Source organism: Sturnira hondurensis, unplaced genomic scaffold (genome assembly GCF_014824575.4).
Source record: "Sturnira hondurensis isolate 20B ecotype Veracruz unplaced genomic scaffold, ASM1482457v3 Scaffold0002597, whole genome shotgun sequence".
NCBI classification, from domain to species: Eukaryota; Metazoa; Chordata; class Mammalia; order Chiroptera; family Phyllostomidae; genus Sturnira; species Sturnira hondurensis.
In genome coordinates, this window is record NW_028075228.1 from 628,822 (window position 1) to 649,077 (window position 20,256).

The 20,256-nt window shown below is 47.1% G+C and overlaps 1 protein-coding gene and 1 non-coding gene across 3 annotated transcripts in view; both read right to left on the reverse strand.

Annotated features, from left to right (window-relative positions):
* Positions 1 to 1,065: 1,065 nt before the first annotated feature.
* SPG7 (SPG7 matrix AAA peptidase subunit, paraplegin) overlaps positions 1,066 to 20,256 on the reverse strand; it is a 47,711-nt gene continuing 28,520 nt past the window's right edge. For both annotated transcript variants that reach the window (XM_037040144.1, XM_037040143.1), the window contains 8 exons: positions 12,357 to 12,481; positions 11,043 to 11,145; positions 9,953 to 10,063; positions 7,806 to 7,921; positions 4,958 to 5,114; positions 3,962 to 4,128; positions 3,356 to 3,433; positions 1,066 to 1,751 (listed from right to left, as the gene is read on the reverse strand). In XM_037040144.1, the coding sequence (XP_036896039.1) occupies positions 1,578 to 1,751; positions 3,356 to 3,433; positions 3,962 to 4,128; positions 4,958 to 5,114; positions 7,806 to 7,921; positions 9,953 to 10,063; positions 11,043 to 11,145; positions 12,357 to 12,481 (1,031 nt within the window). In that variant the 3' untranslated portion in view covers positions 1,066 to 1,577. The remainder of the gene's footprint in view (positions 1,752 to 3,355; positions 3,434 to 3,961; positions 4,129 to 4,957; positions 5,115 to 7,805; positions 7,922 to 9,952; positions 10,064 to 11,042; positions 11,146 to 12,356; positions 12,482 to 20,256) is intronic.
* Positions 13,079 to 13,208, reverse strand: LOC118983058 (small nucleolar RNA SNORA38). Its single transcript, XR_005065638.1, has one exon. It is a non-coding gene; the product is annotated as a small nucleolar RNA SNORA38 (small nucleolar RNA).

A 20,256-nucleotide genomic window follows, 5' to 3' on the forward strand; every position in this document is an offset into this window, starting at 1 on the left:
ACAACCCAAGCATGTGCCCTGACTGGGAATCGAACCGCGATCGTGTGGTTTGCAGGCCCGCGCTCAATCCACTGAGCTACACCAGCCAGGGCAAGAATCCACTTTAAAGGAGGTGTAAGCATCACCCATGCATGAGATACAGGAGGTGTAATTCCTGGCACTGTTTTCAAATGCCATGTTTTATGACAGGGAGGTGACTTAATCTGACTAATCAGAGTCAAAGTCAGCAAACCACTCCTATCAATCAGAGCACATAGCAACCCCCCAGGGGCTAAGGAGCCCTGAGCCCACTCACACCAGCAAGTGCTGGGAAGCCAGCTACACCTTCCCCTACTATAGCAAGGCAGTCCTTTCATGTATTAACATCCTCTTTCTGGCTAAGCATCTTCTAGTGCTCAGCAAATGATTTTCCAAAGGATGAACAGACACGGGCCATTTTAATGTATGAAAGAGAAGGAATGAGCTTGGCTATATCTACCATTACAGGACAAAGGGTACCACATTCAGGCCAAGATACCAGCAAGAATCCTTGCTGTATGCAGGTATTTGGAAATGAATTTGAGGAACTGGGGCAAAGGTAAAAATGTGCTCAAAAAGTCATGCTCTCAGAGCTGCCCACCTACAGGTCAGCAGTCGTTTCCTTGGCACTGAGTGAGGAAGCAGGAACAGAACATCTAACTTTGTCAGGAAGTACCCAAAAGCCATGGCTCCAAATGCCACCACACAGGGTGGCAAAAGTGATGAGAGCAGCAGGTAGGAGCACCTGAGTGCATGTTGCATGCACCCAAGGAGCTGAGTGCACTTGCCTATCTTGCCGTGATGGGGTATCTAGGCCCTTTATCCCAGATTTCTATAAAAGGGGTTCTCCAATTGCTGAAATTATAACCTGTAAACACACAATCCCGTGATCCAGGGCAAACGCAACGGCCCTTCTGGGTTACAGCTGGACACATGGTACAAATTTGGATTCTCCACTGTGAAGTATCAACAGTCCTTAGCTATTCCCCACATGGTGCCACTGGACCAGTGAGGAGAGGTTCTTGTATGCATCTATCCACATGGCAGTAGGTGGCAGTGTTTTAATTCTGTACAGCCTGTCCTCTATTCTGTAACCCTGTTGAGGACTGAGGACTGAGGACTGAGGACGAGCACTTTGGCTCAGAGTGCACTTTCAAAGAGGATCCTGTTAGCATACTAACAAAGTTGCAGGAACTGGGCTAAGCCCCTGCACAAGCTCCGGCATGAGCCCGAGTGCTGAGCTGGTGGGTCCTTAGATCCACCCAGCACCCACAAAACAATAGTGTCATAAACCTAGGAACTCCTCTATGCACACCTATAACAAGTACTGACACCCCTCTCCGTGGAGGAAAATGATCTACAAAAGCAAAACTAAACTGTTCTCCTCGGCAAAGTCTTTACTAATCATAGGTAGAGAAACCAATGGGTCTCAGAAGTCCTTCAGCAGGGCCCAGTGAGGGCTATAAGGAGGTACAAGCCTCAGGTGAAAACTTGAGAGACAGCAGAGTAAAGAGTTCACTTCTTGGGTCCAGCTATTTGGGCTAAGAGGGCTCCTCGCCTCACAGCGGGGGATGCTGAGGCGCCTCCTCCTCTCCAGCATCTTGCTTCTCCTTCTCAGCATCACTCCACCTCAGAGGCGCAATCATCTTCTTGGGCCCATGAGGAGGTGGGCCGATGAGGGCCTCGATGTCATCGTAGTTTATCACTTCCTTTTCCAGCAGTGCATTTGCCAGCTAGGAGGAACAAAGGACAGTGTGTGAACCCCAGAGGACAAGGACACAGACAAGAGCCTTTTGAGAGCAGAGCACCGAGAAGGAGGGGGCCCCTCAGCCTCCCAGGAAGGGGATCTGTGAGCAGGATGCCCCCAGACGGGCCACTTTCCCAAGGAAGCAGCACACACAGGCAGCTTAAGCAAAGAATCGCTCCCTGTTTCAATCTTGGAGATGATTTCCCAGCTGCAGCTTCATTAATTTTCTGCTTCCCTTCCAAATCTCTGCTTATTTGGGACGACTTCAATGTCCTTTACCAAATAAGGTGTGTATGTATGGGGGCAGGAGGCTGAAATGCAGAATATCCTCAATGGAACCTGGGAAGAGGAATGCTGGCGCTGAGGTGTGAGATGGGGGAACCTCGCAGTTTGGGAAGGGGGTCTTGCCTCTCCAGATATGCTGGTGGAACGGGTTTCCTGCTGCTCAGTCCCTGCTACAAGGAATGCTGCCACAGCCACTCAAACTGATTTCTGTCACCCCCAAACTGGGGTGACCATTTCCTCTCTGTGACTGCTCTAATAGATTGCTAAGCACTATAGCCCACTGATGGTGTGAGTTGATCACATTTCAAACCAAGGCAGGACATCCTCGGCCCACCACAGGGAGCCTGAGTCCTGTCCAGTGGCAGCGACAGTGCACACATATGACACCAAGGACCTTGTTAATGGTAGTTTATGGCTCTGCAGGGCAGGGAGGCCTGACATTCTACACTGCTCACAAGTCCAGGGAGGCTAGTGCTACTGGTCCCCCAGCAGCACTCGGAGAACCTGACACACACAACTCCCAAGATGGCAGAGCCTCACGTTAATCAAACAGCAGCCCTTCCACTGAAGGCTGCCTATCTGAACTAGGGACGCAATAACTTCACCTCTGGGGTCAAGAGGCAACCCCAGATCAATGCCTAGTCTTACTGTGAGAACCGCAGACCCACCCTCTGAACACTGCCATGGCAGGCCAGCGACAACAGAAAAGTGAGGGGCTGTCCCAGCCAACAGGAGCCTAGGGAGACATGATGGGTTAATGTAAGCAGGCAGGGGGCAGGAAAAGGACATTAGGGAAACTGAGTTAATAATATATCAACATTGGTTCATTGGTGGTGAAAAATGCAACATAGTCATGGAAGATGTTAACAATAGAGAAAACTGAGTGTGAGGTATAAAGGAACTCTCTACTATATTTGCAACTTTTCTGTAAATCTAAAACTATCCTAAATTTTAAAATTTATTTTAAACTTTTCAGGAGAAGTTTGAGTTAGAAAAAGATTACACAAAAAGACTAGACATTAATAACTGCTGATGCTGACTAATGGGAACATGAGGGTTTACTACATTCTTCTATCTACTTTAAAGGAATTGACGTGATGTGTTCATAATAAAATACTAAAAAAATGGAAGTTACTAGATTTCAGTTGAGTTGAGTGAACACATACTAGGTATGGTGTTTCCTAAAGTTCTGTCCAGGAAAGAGCGACCGGCTGTGCCAGCGCAGTGCAGTGAGAGTCAGCATCCCCACACTCAACTTCCGGAGAGACAGGCGGGACACAGAGGTGAGAAAGCACCAAGACTCACCACCTGTAGCTTGTCCAGATTGTCCTGCAGCACCTTCTCAGTGTGCCTGTAGGCCTTGGCTACCAGCAGTCGAGCTTCCTGCGAATGAAGGAGAGATCTGTAATGAGCACAGTTGGCCACTGTTCACAGCGTCATCTACAGGCTGGCTCTGACACCAAACCATACCAGAAAAAGGCAGGTTCAGAAACACAGCCTTTAGTCTCTCACAATGACCAGGAGAGCTCAGCTGCCAACAGTTTTCCACCCCTGCTGCATGCCCAGAACGCCCTAGCTCAGGATGCCTGCCCACCAGCAGCCCTTCACACCCACAGATGCCCCACCGGCTCCTGGAAGCCAGGGACCCTGTGTTGGTCCTCCATGCCTGCAGCTGCTTCACATGCTCGTGCACCCACAGTTTCATCAGGAGCTGCACAATGCCTCATCCAAGACTGCACACTCAGCAGGTCAGAGTGACAGAAGCCAAAAGGAACAAGCACAGTGTGGCGGCACACAGGGCTAAGCATAGTGGGAAGCTGCTCTGAATAGAGATTTGCTCCCTACCACAACTAGGAGGCAGGATGGAGCAGGGTCCCACACAAGGTACAGCTGCAAGGGCGGGGCACTCACATGATCCATCATCTCCTGGAGGCCCTGGCTGAAGGGGCGCCGTCCAACGCCCAAAAGGCTCTCCTGAGCCTCGGGGAAGGAGATGAGCCCAATGCTCGGTGCCATCCCAAACTGCTTCACCATGGAATAGGCAATACGAGTGACCTTCCTCAGGTCGTCCTGTGCCCCTGGAGCATGGGACCAAGAAAAGGTTTCTTTGCTGAGGGTGCAGAGTCAGGGCACCTTGGGGAGTCCACCGGCACACACCTGGGCCTCACAGCAGATGCAGAGTCCCCAAAGGACAACTGTATCCTGTTACTGTTCCTTAAAAAAGAAAGTCTCAAAACTTTTTAAAATGCTCTTCTGTTTAAAAAATTACTCTGGCCCTGGCTAGGTAGCTCAGTTGGTTAGAGCATCATCCAGATATGCCAAGGCTGTGGGTTTGATCCTGGTTAGGGCAGATACAAGAATCAACCAATAGATGCATAAATAAGTAGAACAATAAGAACTGATATTCATCTCTCTAAAATCAATAAATACAAAATTTAATAAACATAAAAAATAATTACTCAGGGTGCATATTTGCATTCACTTCACCAACCGTTAATCTCCAGCACAAGTCCAGGTGTGCATGGGGCACACTTGTCAACACTGAACCTCAATGTCAGGGGTCAGGCAGGAAACATTTTCCACCTGCTCTCTGGACATCAAAATGAAACAGCAGCTTGAGAATAGTGAAGGCGCTTGAATTACCAATAATTAACCAATTAAATGCACTTATAGTCTATAATACATGTATGTAAATGTCTTTGTAACCATTATTTAATAAGTCTTGCTTAGTTTCAAATCCCCTTTGACCATAGCTTATCTTTTAAAAAACACTTAATGAAATTCAAAGTATATTTGCATCCTACTATTCAAATCCTCCATCAGATCCCCACCCCCACCCTCTGGCAGAGGGATAATGGATGTGAAAGTGCTGTGAGAACTCCAGACCCTCCAGGGCCAGCTCCTCACCGGAAGTGACCTTGTTGAAGGAGATGGTCTCCGATACACGGCCACCCAGGGCCATGCACATCCGCTCAAACAGCTGCTCCTTGGTGAAGAGGTGCTGGTCTCTTGGGAGCATCTGAGCAAAGCCCAGTGCAGCATTTGTCCGAGGGGCGATGGAGACCTGCAGAATGTCAGATGGCCCAAGTTAGCGGGCGGGATGTAGGGTTTATTTATTTATTTTCTTTTATTGAGAGAGAGGGGAAAGGAGGGAGAAAGAGACAGAGAGAAAAATCAATGTGAGAAACATCAATGGGTTACCTCTTGCACTTGCCCCAACTGGGGACCAAACCCACAACCCAGGCATGTGCCCTGACTGGGAATTGAAACAGCAACTTTTCACTTTGCAGGATGATGCCCAACCAAGCCCTACCAACCACGGCAGAATATGGGGTTTAGAGATGAAGGTGGGGCAGTGTAAGATCTTTAATCAGCACTGGTTGGTATGGCTCAGTTGGTTGGAGCATCATCCCCTAACTGAAAGGTTTCAGGTTCGATTCCCAGTCAGAGCATCTACCTAGGTTGCGGGTTCAATCCCCAATCCAGGCACATAAGATCCCCACTGTGGGTACATATAGGAGGCAACAGATCAATGCTTCTCTCTTGCATTGATGTTTCTCTCTCTTCCTTCCTCTCTCTAAAAGCAAGGTAAAAATATATCCGGGAGAGGATTAAAAGAAAAAGACCCTTATTCAGGGGTTTCGAAGCCATTAAGCAAACCTGCACTATAGTCATTTTTATAAGAAGATCCCATCACTAAAGAAAGCAGCTCACACATGGTGGGTGTGTCTTCCTTGGAATCACCAGGTATATATGAAGTAAAGAATAACAAAGACAGGAACTTTAGGTAAATCAACAAAGAGGTACAGGGACCAACACCACCAAGGACCCCCCCCAACCATGCCCCTCATCATGACATTAGGTGAGGGATATGAAAACTATCCTAGCCTTGGTCTCCCCCCACAGCCCAACAGCAGGTGCGTGTACAGCTCCGGCAGGATAAAGGGTGCTCCTGAGCAATAAGGAGAGACCCAGGCTGCAGGTGCCATTTCTGAGGGCTATGGTAGCAGGAGAACCACCTCACAATGCCCTGAGAATTGAAAGGGGGAAATTAAATCCAACACTAAAGTAAACCACCTACTGAAAAGGCTGTAAATTAACCACCAAAGAACAATGGGAACTTCATCTTCCCTCGCAAAGCATGAGCCTGGAGCCTCAGGAGGGACGTTTTCTCATTATTGTAACAGTGGGGAATTGTAACCCACCCCACCATTCTTTTTAAGTTGTTTTTGTAAGTGCTGACTCTGACTGATAAGTAGTTTGTAGGTAAAGAGCATGTTTGTATAACAATCCTAGGAACTAACTTCAAGAGATACAGACTGGGACTCTCTCTTCAGTCACCACAGCCCCAGATTTGCTGACTTTCAATTGCAGAGCCAGGGTGACCAAACCAGGATGATGCACTCGGGACCCTCACATGCCTTATCACAGTGAATGGTGCTGGTCTGCACACAGAGAACTCTCCACTCCTCTGCCCTCCAGCTCTTCGTTCTGCCTCTTCCTCCTTACGCAAACCTCTGCCTGCACTGAGCTGGTAAAACGGGCTTTGGGACATGAGTCCCCGATCTCCTCAGGTGGTCAGCACTTGAATAAAACACTTTCCTTCTCACCAGCACCTGTCTCACGAGTTTGGCTTTCACTGAAGTGACAGGTAGGTGGACCTATGTTCAGTACACTGTGACTAGTTTATGACTTTCAGCCATCAAATAAAGCAAAAATTCTGAGAAAATTAAATTTAAAATTGTGGTATTTACTTCATTGTGGATATTTCTGCATTAATATTTTTTGAGATACTGCAATATTTATCCTGATTACTGAAATTTTTGTGTCCCATAAATATTACACCCTAAATGACTGTCCCACCTGCCTCATCCTGGGCCCGGCCCCTATCGCCTACCTCAGTGACTGCTGCATCCACTTACCTGTCACGAAACCCGAGGCTCAGCCCTCTGATGAGCACATCAAAGGAACTGGCCTAATCAGCAGGACATCATCAAGCAAGCAGACTATCACTGCTTGTCAGAAATTAAATACTAACATACCAGGCTAGCCACTGCTGCTTTGTTCCATGTTTGGGTCTTAGGGAACAGTGCAGCTCCTTTCCAGCTGGCAGAACCAAACCACCTGCACCTGCCGGTGACTCTACTTGCTCTGGTAGAGGGTACAATTTAAAATTTTGATATGAAAACTATCCTAGTTTTATGTTTACAAACTGGACACCCACATGCCAAACACTTATATTTTCATTAATGATCATTCAAGGATCTCATGGGCAAGAGCCTGCACATTTGGGGGTACTGTCTATGATACTACCATTTGATGCAAATAAATTTTCATCAAACTCACAAATATCTACAAAAGTAGTGTTTCTTAAAAAGTGCCTCAGCTCACTTCTTTTTAAGATTAGCAATCATATCAACACGTTTTAGAGCTGACAGTAGAGCCTGGTAGTTCTTAATTCTGAGACTGACTGTAGATGGGGAGCAGGGCACCAAATGGTTGTGTGGCTTTCCAATGGTCATGCCCAGAACTGGACCCCGCCAGTTTAGATGTAAGACCTCGTCCTGCCCTCTGCTTCCAAGGTGAAGGCTCAGGCAGTCGTCTCCCACCTGACCCCAGATCCACCTCGGGCTGTGCTTTATCTTCACCAAGCACAACCACATGGCGCCCCCAAAGTCAGCTTTGTTTAGGGACCAGTTAGGTTCACTCTCCAAGACCCCAGACCCTCCCTGGCTTCCACCCCCCAACACCCTACCTTCATCACAGCCTCAGTGTGCTCCAGCAGCCAGCCAACCAAAGCATGGCCTGACTCATGAAAGGCAACCACCTTCTGCTCTTCCTTTGAGAGGATCTTACTCCTTTTGGCTGTTCCTGGAAGAACACCCAGGACTCTGAGTTCAGTCCCACTGGAAACCCTGTGTAAGCATGCAAGAACCTTCCTTGCTCAACCTTGCAAGTTTTTTACTATGTTGTTAAAGTGAGGTCCTCATGGGGCGTTCCCCTCCTATGTTTCTGCCCCAGGCTGAGCCCATCCACAACTATTCTTCACTATTACTCCAACTCGAAGGAAAACTCATTAGGTAGAAGAGGTGTTGGAGGGGTCTGTGTTTGTTCACATTTCTATAAATGGTAGAATAATCCAGAAAAGCTCCTGCAAGCTTTGTGGGTGGGGCTGAAGTGGGACAGGATTAGTATTGGCTCAACTCCAAGCTCTAGGTTTCTTATTGGCTTTTCTCCCAGAACTAGCAGGGCTAACCACAGCCCTTGGGATTTCACCGTTCTTTTGCCCTTAGCAGCTGACTACCTCTTGTCATGGTAACTTTACCTTACATTTCCCCTGTTCAAGTTACTGCTGAGGTTTCATTCACTAACCCAAATTTGCTATTTTGGGTTAATTTCCATTTTATGCAACCTGAATAAGCTCTAGGTTCAGGGTATTTACTATATCATGCTACTAGGACCACCTACCACATTTACCATAAGGTCATAAATTCTTTCTAAGATGCACTGGTTGTGGCAGATAAATCATTTCAACCAGAGCTGATTATACGAGCCTCTAAATATGAGATCACAGCCTCACAAGATAGGCTTTACCTGAATACAAATGTGTTCCTGCTCAGGCAGACCCCTCCAAATAAGTACAAGAGAGCTTGTCTTGTTCTAAGCACTGTGTACATTGCGGGGGTGGGGGTGGGTGGGTAGTATTCTGTTAGTATTCTCTTTGGTCTTTCCTGCTTTGATGATATTACTATAAGCTATGAATTTCCATGCAAAAGTAAATGGCTTATAAAAAACAAAATTTATAGTAAGAAACAGCAAGTTTAGTTCCTTCTGTCTATACAAGATTGCTTCTTTCCTACGCTGTAGACTGGGAATCTGGTGACGTTTGTTCTAGACTTTAACTCAAACCGGAGGGTGATGGGAACACGCTTCTTGCAGAGACAGCTTAAGACAGTGGGCACGTGCATNTCTCTTTGGTCTTTCCTGCTTTGATGATATTACTATAAGCTATGAATTTCCATGTAAAAGTAAATGGCTTATAAAAAAACAAAATTTATAGTAAGAAACAGCAAGTTTAGTTCCTTCTGTCTATACAAGATTGCTTCTTTCCTACGCTGTAGACTGGGAATCTGGTGACGTTTGTTCTAGACTTTAACTCAAACCGGAGGGTGATGGGAACACGCTTCTTGCAGAGACAGCTTAAGACAGTGGGCGTGTGCATCTCAGACACCTGCGGGAAGGACCAGTTTCCCTCTTTAAAAAACATCCAGTGTCTTGACTGACACTTTTGCTTTGAACACTGTTCAGAGACAAGATGCACTGCTCACGTCTGGATGTTGCCACATGGAGATACGAAAGTTCCACATGTTTCTCTCGGTTTCAGTCCTGCTCTCATACAAGCCCCTGGACCCCACTTTGAGCAGCATGGTTAAGTACTGCTGAGAAGCACCCCAGCCCTCCACTACCCAAACACCTCTCCCACGCCTGTCCGAGCGAAGCACATGAGCTTCAGCAGAGACAGAGCTGACCAGACCACAGCTGTCAGCAGACGTCCCTCATCCTTGGGCAGTAGCAGTGCAGACCCCTGATGACACGCACACTGGCCTGTCCATTTGCAGTTGGCTCTTAGGCATCACATGATGACTAATGGGCTGAGCACCACTCACATTTGGGTTTGCAAGATCCTTTTATATCTCTATTTGAAGAGTGTCTGCTCTTAAGCAAATGTGCAGTATTTTAAACTGTGCAAAGTAAGTCACACTGTAAAGTCCTGACTTATAAAAAATAGAAATACTTTACATAGTTCCCTCTTTGCTGGTGAGGTCCACCATGGGACATCTAAGCCTGATGTGCTCCCTCCACCCCACCTTTGAGTTTGCTTGTGGGACCGTTGCGTCATACCGGCAATGACGCGCTCCACGGCGTACTCAAAGTTAAACGTGTGGACAGACGTGTGCCCCTCCCGGGCAGCGTGCAGGGCAGCCTCATTACAGATGTTGGCGATGTCAGCACCTGTCAGCACAACAGGGGAGGAGAAAGTTTTGGCTCTGCTCCCTCAAGGACTGAGAGGAGGGAAGGGAAGGGGTGGCACACGAGCAGATGAAGAGGGGTAGGGAGTGGTGCAAGAAGGCAGGCGCCCTCCCTCCTGTGGTGGAGGCGGGGTACAGCGTGGTGAGAGCCAGGTGCTGGTGCTCAGGCCCCAATGGACCTGACGAACCATCTCTTCACATTCACACCAACCTCTTTCGGTCTGTCTGCCTTCCCCACTGCTTTACTGCACAACTGTAATTAGTACACTTTCATGTACCATCTGGTGTTTTATACCCCCTAATAATTCATATGTGTACTGATGGATGTGAAATTAAAGGTTATCTAATATCCAAAAGATTCTAGTTAAGGACATTAAAAAAAAACAAAAGAAAAAAGTAGACTACCCTTAAAAATGAGAATCATACAGAAAAAATCTTTTCTGTTGAAATTTTATGAGTTTGAGCCAACCTGACAATTATTGGGAAGCAAAATCTCAACAGATTGAGAAAATGCTTCCAAAATACCTTGATTTATGATGTCTGTGACTACGAACTAAAGCCGAGACCGAGAGGGAGGGCAGCGGTGCACAGGGCAGTCCCGGGCAGCCCCGGGTGGGAGTAGCGGAATTGCTCCATCTAAGCTGGACAGGAACTGGACAGCCTGCGTGCGGAGCCCTAAAGGGGGAACTTCTAAGACTGCCCACAGTGGGGACACATACATGGGGCACTCTGAGTGCAGGCGACAGAACCACTGTTGGGTTTCTCATCACATGGGGAGGAAAAGTAGAGTGCCACGCAGCTCTTCTATCTTCTGCTGCCTGTGCGTGCACAAGCTCACTCGCAACCAGGCTGTGCTGCCCCGAGGAGAGGACCGAGGGCACCTGGGAGAGGCCTGCACTTGTGAATGAGGTAAAAACCACTTGCCCTCTACTCGCAGGACCAACAAGAATCAGCCCCCGTACCGCTGAATCCCGGTGTGAGTTCCGCCAGACGCTGAGAGTAAAAGCTGCTAGCCTGGGTCAGCTTCAGGCTCTTCAGGTGCTGCTCGAAAATCTCCCGCCTTTCCTACCAAAGACAGGGGAGGACACAAGTGTGGGCCAGCACTCCCACCACACAGACAGGAGCCACTTGGGAGGTACTCTCTGGAGTTTCTTCATCGTCAGTCACAACCACAGTTTGTGAAACCAATTTAGAGCTGCAAGCAACATTGCAAAATGAAAAGAAAAAAAAGGAAACAGAATAGATAATGAAGTGCATCAAAATAACAAGGCTATTTTGTGGAACTTCTGATTCATGCATATCCTGACATAAACACTTCCTACACAGTCAGGAAGATGCACAGCCTCTCGCCTCCACAGGCCCTGTCAGAAGGGAGCCTCACACCACTTCTTGGAGTGGCAGTTTGAGAGAACCCAGAATGGGCACTGGGTGTGCCAGGAGCCACAGCCCTGTGTCCCTATGCATGTACCTCCAGAAACAATAACCAACTAACCAACCATGAGGTCACCCTCCAAGCCCTGGGCTAATCTAATGGTTGGTTAGTTGGTTATTGTTGGTTGTGTGGTCCCTGCAGGATCCCAACACACATGTAATCCTTATCACTGCATGCTGGCTTCCTGTTCCCACAGGGGCCACCACAAAGGCTTGTCCACCACAAAGGCCTGGCCACCCAGAGATGAACGTCCAACCAGAGATCTGAGACTGAGGAAGCTGCTGGGGCTGAAAGATCACCAGGGCTCCCACCCTGCTTCCACCTGCTTTCAGGGCAGCTGCACAGCTCATGCTCCACAACTAAGTGGCACCAAGGCCTTGTTCTGGGCTATGTGAGAATTCTGAGGCTCTCCAAAAGTATGCTACAAAACTCAACTGAGACCAGTCCATTCAACCCCAGATGCTTAAGGACGAAGGGAAAAACAACATGTTTAAAAAAATAAGCTGCATGCCCTGGCTGGTATAGCTCAATGGATTGAGCGCGGGCCTGCGAACCAGACGATCACGGTTCAATTCCCAGTCAGGGCACATGCCTGGGTTGCAGGCCAGGCAAGTTCCCCACAGGGCCCAGTTCCCTGCAGGGGCCAGTTCCCTGCAGGGGATGCACAAGAAGCAACCATACATTGATGTTTCCTTCCTCTCTCCTTCACTTCCCCTCTAAAGATAAATAAATAAAATATTTATTTAAAAAACCTGCAAAACCACAAGAGCAGTGAGTTAAAGGAAGTCTGGACAGACGAACACCTGCATCTGGACCAAGGAGGGCAGCCTCGGGGCACACTGACCTGCAGCGTGGGAAGGTCGATGAAGACGTGTCGGTCCAGTCGGCCTGGCCTCAGCAGAGCATTGTCCAAAATGTCAGCTCGGTTGGTTGATGCCAGGACGATGACATGGTCAGTAGTGCCCATTCCTGAGGGACAGACAATGGCCTCTATGGTGGAGGTCCCCAACACTGTGGCCTTCCCCATGAGGATCAAGACACAAGACAGGAGAGATTTCCTGCCACGGTCCGCAAGAGAGGACTATAAGCACTAATCCAAGATTTATCCTTCCATGAGAACTTTGTTTTGTTCATTGATTTTAGAGAGAGGAAGAAGGTGCAGGGGAAAGAGAGAGAGAAAACTGACTTGTTGTTCCACTCATTCATGCATTCACTGGTTGATTCTTTTATTGAACCCACAACCTTGGTGTATCAGGACAAAACTCTAACCAACTGACCTGCTCAGCTAGGGCCCCGGAGAGCTTTCTACAAGACTGCCACAAGAGCAAAAACTCGCCAGTTTTACTTCCCCTGGAGGTATCCCTGAAGGGAAGTGCTAACAGAGCAGACCCCAGGAGCAAAGGCCCACCTCCCCCCATGCTTCATCATTGCATTTCCCTGGGCCAAAGTGACCACTACGGGGCATCTGGGATATGCTACTTCCCTTTAACACTTGGTCTGAGGACCTCAGTTTTCTGGCCCAAGTTTCTAATACAATAATTAATTAATTAACTTATTTATTTATCTCTTTGTGGGATGGTTGATCTTGAGCCTGCAGGGAGTAAGCTGGTCCCAGATTCCTCCAAGTCCAATTTCTTTGCCTCCGATTCTTACGTGTCCAAAGACAGGGAACCACAGACATGCCTTCGCAGGAGAATTCACACAAGAATCTAAAAGTGTTTTCAGAAACTATCCCAATAAATGGCCCAGATCTGCAACTGCAAAAACATATTTATGAAGCAACTGGGGACTCTCAGCATCACTGGGTATTAGTTAGATTGCTATGAAGAACTTACTATTATTTTTGGAGAGAAAGAGAGAGAAACATCAATGTGAGAAAGAAACATCAATCAATTGTCTCCCATATATTTGCCGATTGAGGATCAAACCTGAAACCTAGGTATGTGCCCTGACCAGGAATCAAACCAGCAACCTTTTGGTGTATGGGACAATGCTCTAACCATCTGAAATACCCCTCCAGGGCTAAAGAACTTTTTTATAAATATATTTTATTTACTTATTTTTAGGGAGAGGGGAAGGAAGAAAGAAAAACATCTTCGTGAGACAGAAACACCAACCGGTTGCCTCTTGCACATGCCCTGGCTGGGGACCAAATCCACAAACCAGGAATGTGCCCTGACCAGGAATCAAACAGGCGGCCTTTCACCTTGCAAAATGACTGAGCCACATCAATCAGGGCTGAAGAACTTATTTTTTTTAAGAAGTATCATAAGTTATATGATACTTCTCTGATTGCAGAGAAATATATTCAGAGTATGTAAGATTCAGAACATTGGGTTGCTTTAAAATAACCCTCTGGGGCACTGGCTGGTGCGGCTCTATGGTCTGAGCACCAGTCTGCAAACCAGGGTCACCAGTTCCATTCCCCGTCAGGGCACGTGCCTGAGTTATGGGCCAGGTCCCCAGTAAAGAGCATGTGAGAGGCAACCATACACTGATGTTTCTCTCCCCCTCTTTCTTCCTCCCTTCCCCTCTTTCTAAAAATAAATAAAATCTTTAAAAAATAAAAAAAAATAACCCACTGTGGAAAAGGAACAGGCAAGGAGGTGTGCATGGTCTAGGGCAGGATAAGTACCAACAACACTGAAGCTGATCTGGAACACAGGAGCTCACTGCACAGTTCTGCTTGTGTGGGTGTTTGAAATGTTCCAGAATACATAGTTTAAAAAATCAAGATGCCATGACCTATCTTTTCCTAACTTAAATCCCACAATGGCAAGGGTCCCAGCCAAGCCCATCAGTACAGGGAGAACAACGCACCTAACACAGGGGCTGCCACTGATGTCACCAAAAAGCGGCCACCAGGATAGCCCAAATAATGTCATTCCCAAGAAAATCACTCCATGACTTCAAAGTACCATCTCGTGGAGATGTGACATCATTCTTGTCTGAGTTCGCCCTGTGAAATGGCATAAGCCAAGGTGCCACAATGAGTCCCGTCCTGTTCATGTGCCAAGAGTGGAGAGTGCAGAAAAGTATTCACTTTGCTCAAGCGAAGATGATGTCTTACTATCACTGACTTTTGAAACAAATTCCGAAACAGGAGCAAACACCACCCACACATGTGGGTGACACGTCAACCTCTCCACTCCATTTGCTCACACTCCTGTTTCAGGACAAGTGAAACACTGACAAGGGAAAGGAGAGGCAGCTGGAGGGAGGCGGCCTAGCCAGATGCAGCTTCACCTGCCGAGAGACTCCTTGATGCCAGGAGGACCCTGTGCCACTCATCCCTGAGTGTTGGTTAAGAAGACCTAGCAGGGCTCACCACTCACATTTTTGAAATTCCTTCCTTCCACAGGTCAAGGTTATAAATACAGAAATCTGAAGTTCCACACAGAGTGAAAAAATGTTGAAAAATAGTAGGAACAGTGGATGTAGAAGAAACCCAACAGCAAGGCAAGGGCAGACGCCATGTCAGTGAGCTCCAACCAGAAAGGGGAGCATTGACACTCCAAGTTCTGCCCTTACAAGTCACCTTGACCTCCCTGCATAACAGACTCCTCATTCCAGGGACTGGTCATATGGACCACAAGGTGAAGATGTCGTAGGGTTTAGTTTTTGAAAGTTTATATTTTGACAGTCCTGGCCAGGTAGCTCTGTTGGTTAGAGCATCATCCCGATACACCAAGGTTGTGAGTTCAATCCCCAGTCAGGGCACATAAAAGAATCAACCAATAAATATATAAATAAGTGGAATAACAAATCAATGTCTGTCTGTCTCTGTCCAAAATAGTTCTTTAAAAAAGGAAACTTTACATTTTGACATAGGTGTAAGTGCACAGCAAGGTGCAAAAACAGTGCAGAGAAGTCCCCTGCCCAGTTTCCCAGGTGGCAAGTTAAGTAACTATAGCACAATGTCAAAGCCAAAAAATCCACCCAGCACAGTCCACAAGCCTTATTTGACATCAACAGTCTCACATGCACTTCTCTGTGTGCACCTCATTCTCTGTAATTTCATCATGAGATTCCTGTAACCTCCAACTTGATCCAGGTAGACTCCACCACCATGGAGACCTTCCTAAATGAGAGCTTTGCTGGATAGAGCAATCTTGGATGTAGGCCATTGCCTTTCATGACTTGGAATACTTCCTTCCAGCCCCTTCTTGCCTGTAAGGTCTCTTTTGAGAAATCAGCTGACAGTCTGATGGGAACTCCTTTGTAGGTGACTGTCCCCTTATCTCTTGCTGCTTCTAGGATTCTCTCCTTCATTTTAATCTTGGCTAATGTAATGATGATGTGCCTTGGTGTGTTCCTCCTTGGGTTCACCTTCTTTGGGACTCTCTGAGCTTCCTGGACTTCCTGGAAGTCTATTTCCTTTGCCAGATTGGGGAAGTTCTCCTTTATTATTTGTTCAAATAACTTTCCCACTTGTTGCTGTTCCTCTTCCCCTTCTGGTACCCCATATAATTCAGATGTTGGAACATTTCAACATGTCCTGGAGATTCCTAAGCCTCTCCTCATTTTTTTTGAATTCTTGTTTCTTCCTTCTTTTCTGGTTGGTTGTTTCTTTCTTCCTTCTTGTCCACTCCCTTGATTTGAGTCCCAGTTTCCTTTCCATCACTACTGGTTCCCTGTGTATTTCCCTTCATTTCAATGAGTTTAGCCTTCATTTGTTCCCCTAATTTGTGACTAAAATCAACCAGTTCTGTGAGCATCCTGATCACCAGTGTTTTAAAGTGTGTATCTGATAGGTTGGTTATCTCTTGGTTGCTTAGAAGTATTGGCTCTGGGGCTTTGATCTGTTCTTCTTCTTGAGTCATAATGTTTTGGTCTGGTCGTACCTGTTATGTATGAGGGGTGGAGCCTTAGGTATTCACCAGGGCGGGGCAACCCAGTAGCTGGGTTGTGATGCTGTATGTGGGGGCAATGGCATTTGTTCGGGTCTCTCTTGGATTTTGGTCCTCTCTGCTGCTTCCCGCAAGCAAAGAGGGCCCTTCTTTGCTGGTTCCTTCTGACACTGGTTCCTTCTGACACTGGTTCCCGGGTGTGTAGGCTTGTGCCCTCCAGGACCCTGTGGGTGTCTCCAACAAAATCTCTGTGAGCCTGGGAGCCTCTCCTGGCACCTCAACCCCTGAAAGTTTTTCCAATTGGTGCTTTTACGCTTTAATTCCTGTCGCTGGGGCCCTGGTTTGCGCGGTCTGTCTCACTGCTTGCTCTTTTGCCTGGTTTATCGGTCTGACTGAATGGTTTATTGTTGTTGGACTTCCATATAGTTGGATTTTCTGTTTTGATTGCATTTTTGTTACTAAATCTTTGTTGTCCTTTAACTTGGTTGTATGAGGAGGCACAGTGTTTCCACCTATGCCTCCATCTTGGCTGGCCCCTCCCACCTTTCCTACCCCTAGTAACCACTAATCTGTTCCCCACCTCTAGGATTTTGTCTTTTTAAAGTCTCTCATAAACTGAGTCAAACAATATGTAACTCTCAGAGGTTAGCTTTTTTCATTCAGCATAATTCCTTTGAGATCCATCTCAGTAGTTTCAGATAAGGAAAGTTAGTTTCTTTTCATTGCTGCATGGAAACCATGAGGATATACCAGAGTTTATTTATGCACCCACTGAGGGACATCTGGGTTGTTTCCAGTTTTCAGCTACTACAAATAAGTAAAAATTGCTGCACAGGTGTTTTGTGTAAACATCTCTCAAGGATGAGCACCCAGGAGCATGTCATATGGTAAGCATACATTTAATTTTTTCAGAAACTGGCAGACTGTTTCTCAGATAGGCTACCTGTTTCACATTCCCCCCTGCAGAGCAGGAGGTTCAATTCCTCCACATCCTCACTGGCACAAACTTGTTCCCACAAGTTTTTACTCTATCTATCCTATTAGGTGAGCATTCCTATCCAAATCTCAGCAGGATTACTTGGTAGATATAAAGAGACTTATTCTGAAAGTTACAGGAATATGCAAAGAAAGATGTGCTTCAATACTGCTGGCTGAGAGCAAGTGGAAGGACCCCTTCACCTCTGTTAAATCTTGTTGGACCACTCAGTGAGGAACGCTGTATGGTGTGGGTACAGCACAGACTCAGAGGCCAATAAGCAGACCAGGGAGCCTAGGAACAGACACTCCTAAATATGCCAGCTGAGCACTGACAAAGATGCAAAAGCAATTCAGTGGAGGAAGTACAGTGTTTTAAACAAGAAATGCTGGATCAACTGGATACCCATGGGCAGAAAAATGAACTATGACCAAAATGTCACACTTCATACAAATATTACTGTGAAATGGATCCTAGATTAAATACATAGAAAAGGCCATGTGCACGGTAGCAGGGGTTTTCCAATGGCTTCAGGCAGAATCAGAGTCTATACCCTCCCACACTTTCTAACACAGAGGGTCAGACAAACACGTCCATTGCACAGGACACGCACTGCAAAGCCTTCTTTCTGCCAACTGAACTGTAAAAAGGTGACTGTCTGTAGTTCGCTCAGCTGGGCACAGTGTTCTTAGATGCAGGTGCCCTTCACACATGGTCTGGCGGTCCTGCAAGGCCTACTCTGCCTGACCCATGAGGTGGGGACTTCTCTTCCTCAGCAAGTTTTTCCCACGACTGGCACAGCATCTGCTCTGCGCTCTGTACTTCCATGAATAGAAACTGCTCTTCCCCAAGGAGTAACAAAGACTCTTCAGACACAGCTGAAGGGCTAAAAAGGCTCAGCTGTGTCTGTGCACAGAGATTTATTTGCTACTGGCCTGGCCCAACAAGAAGCCTTCAGTCAGGGATTCCGGGCATGAGCAAATCCTGGAGCAGAAGTGGCTCTTTTTATGGCAGCAGAGAGAGGTTCAGCTAAGAGGAAGATGACATCTGGTAAATGCTTCCTGTGGGCTCCAGCCTGCCCAAAAGGGTGGCCTCTGTCTTCAGTGTGACAAACAGTATAAGCAGAAAGAGGCAGACGTGCAGTGCTTCCCATGGTCCTAAGTGCTCAGGCAGTGACAGCCACTGGGGGTCCCTTCCTAACCACCAGGAATGATGCTCTGTCACACTCAGAAGGGCACAGAGCCACAGATAAGGTCATGAACTTTAACCTCACTATAACATCAGAAAATCTCAACTCAGAGAACAGAGAACTGGTATGAAACCCGCAGCAACCTTCCACAGTCCACGAGCACACCTCGGGTCCAAGGCTTGGATAGCCACCTGTGGGAGCTGAAGGACAAAGGTGGCCATCACTGCATCAGGCAGGGCAGTGGGACTTGACGACATATCAGGTTTGGACTGTCCACTAATCATCTGACCACTTTCAAATAACTTCTCCCCTTTGTCAACTTGGTTTCACAAAGATTACATATTCTTTTTTTTTTAAAAGATTTTATTTATTTATTTTATCTTTAGAGGGGAAGGAGAGAGGGAGAGAAACATCAATGTATAGTTGCCTTTCGTGCGCCCCCTGCTGGGAGTTGGCCTGCAGGGAACCTGCCTGCAACCCAGGCATGTGCCCTGACTGGGAATCGAACCGCGATCCTCTGGTTCGCAGGCCCATGCTCAATCTACTGAGCTACGCCAGCCAGGGGCAGATTACACATTCTTTTAAAGAGGTAACCAGAAGCTATCATTAAAATCGGGCACTTCTGATGGCAGAGCCATCACATGCACAGTGCTGGGTCCCAGAATGGTCTGTCATGGCTCACAGCAGGCCTCAGGCTCTGGCCAACCTCTGCTATCTCTCTACCTGACCCATCAATGCCATGACTTGAGGGGTCATTTAGATTAGTTTAGGACTCGAAACTACCTCTGGAAGCAATCATCAAAGCCACGCTGAAGGCGAAACACCACTAAGAGATCATGGAAAGCTATTTAAAAGAAAAGCAATTCCATATGATTTCTTGAAAGTTGGAGACTGAGCCCTGGCTGGTGTAGCTCAGTGGATTGAGCACGAGCCTCTGAAGGAAAGGGTCTCTGGTTCGATTCCCAGTCAGGGCACATGCCTGGGTTGCAGGCCAGAAGCAACCACACATTGATGTTTCTCTCCCACTCTTTCTCCTTCCCATCCCCTCTCTAAAAATAAATAAATAAAATATTTTAAAAAAAACTTGGAGACCCACTGGGGGCCTGGCCAGGTAGCTCAGCTGGTCTGAGCAACACCCTGAATGCCAAGGTCGTGCATTTGATTCCCAGTCAAGGCACAAACAAGAATAAACCAGTGAATGCATCAGTAAGTGGAACAACAACTCAAGGTCTCTCTCTCTAAAATCAATAAATAAAAATGAAAAACAAACCAAAAAGCCAGAAGCCCATTCATAGACAGCAGCGAAGCACACCATGTCTCCCTTGGCTGCACTGCCATTGCTGTCCCTGCTGCCCAGAGCCTGCACTGTACTGAGTACCTACCACCCTTGACCAAATGGCAACACGTGGAAATCAGCTAGGGACTAGCAAGAACTCGAGAGCTGAAGGCCTGCGTGTTGTAGCTTTTGCACCTGCAGGTCACTATGTATTTCAGATCTGGACACCCCTAGAATAAGTAACCACAGAAATTGCAAAGACTTCAACTTCTAGCCTTTCATCATACTATAAGACAGGATTTGAACAGAAAACTAGCAGATGAGAAGCTAGTCTGATTTTGGGGGACAAGCTGATCCGTTTGCAAGGTCAAAATTAGTACAGCTCACAGGAAAATCATGATTGTGAGTCACCCAGATAAAGATGGATCTCCGTACCCAGCAACTAAAACAAAT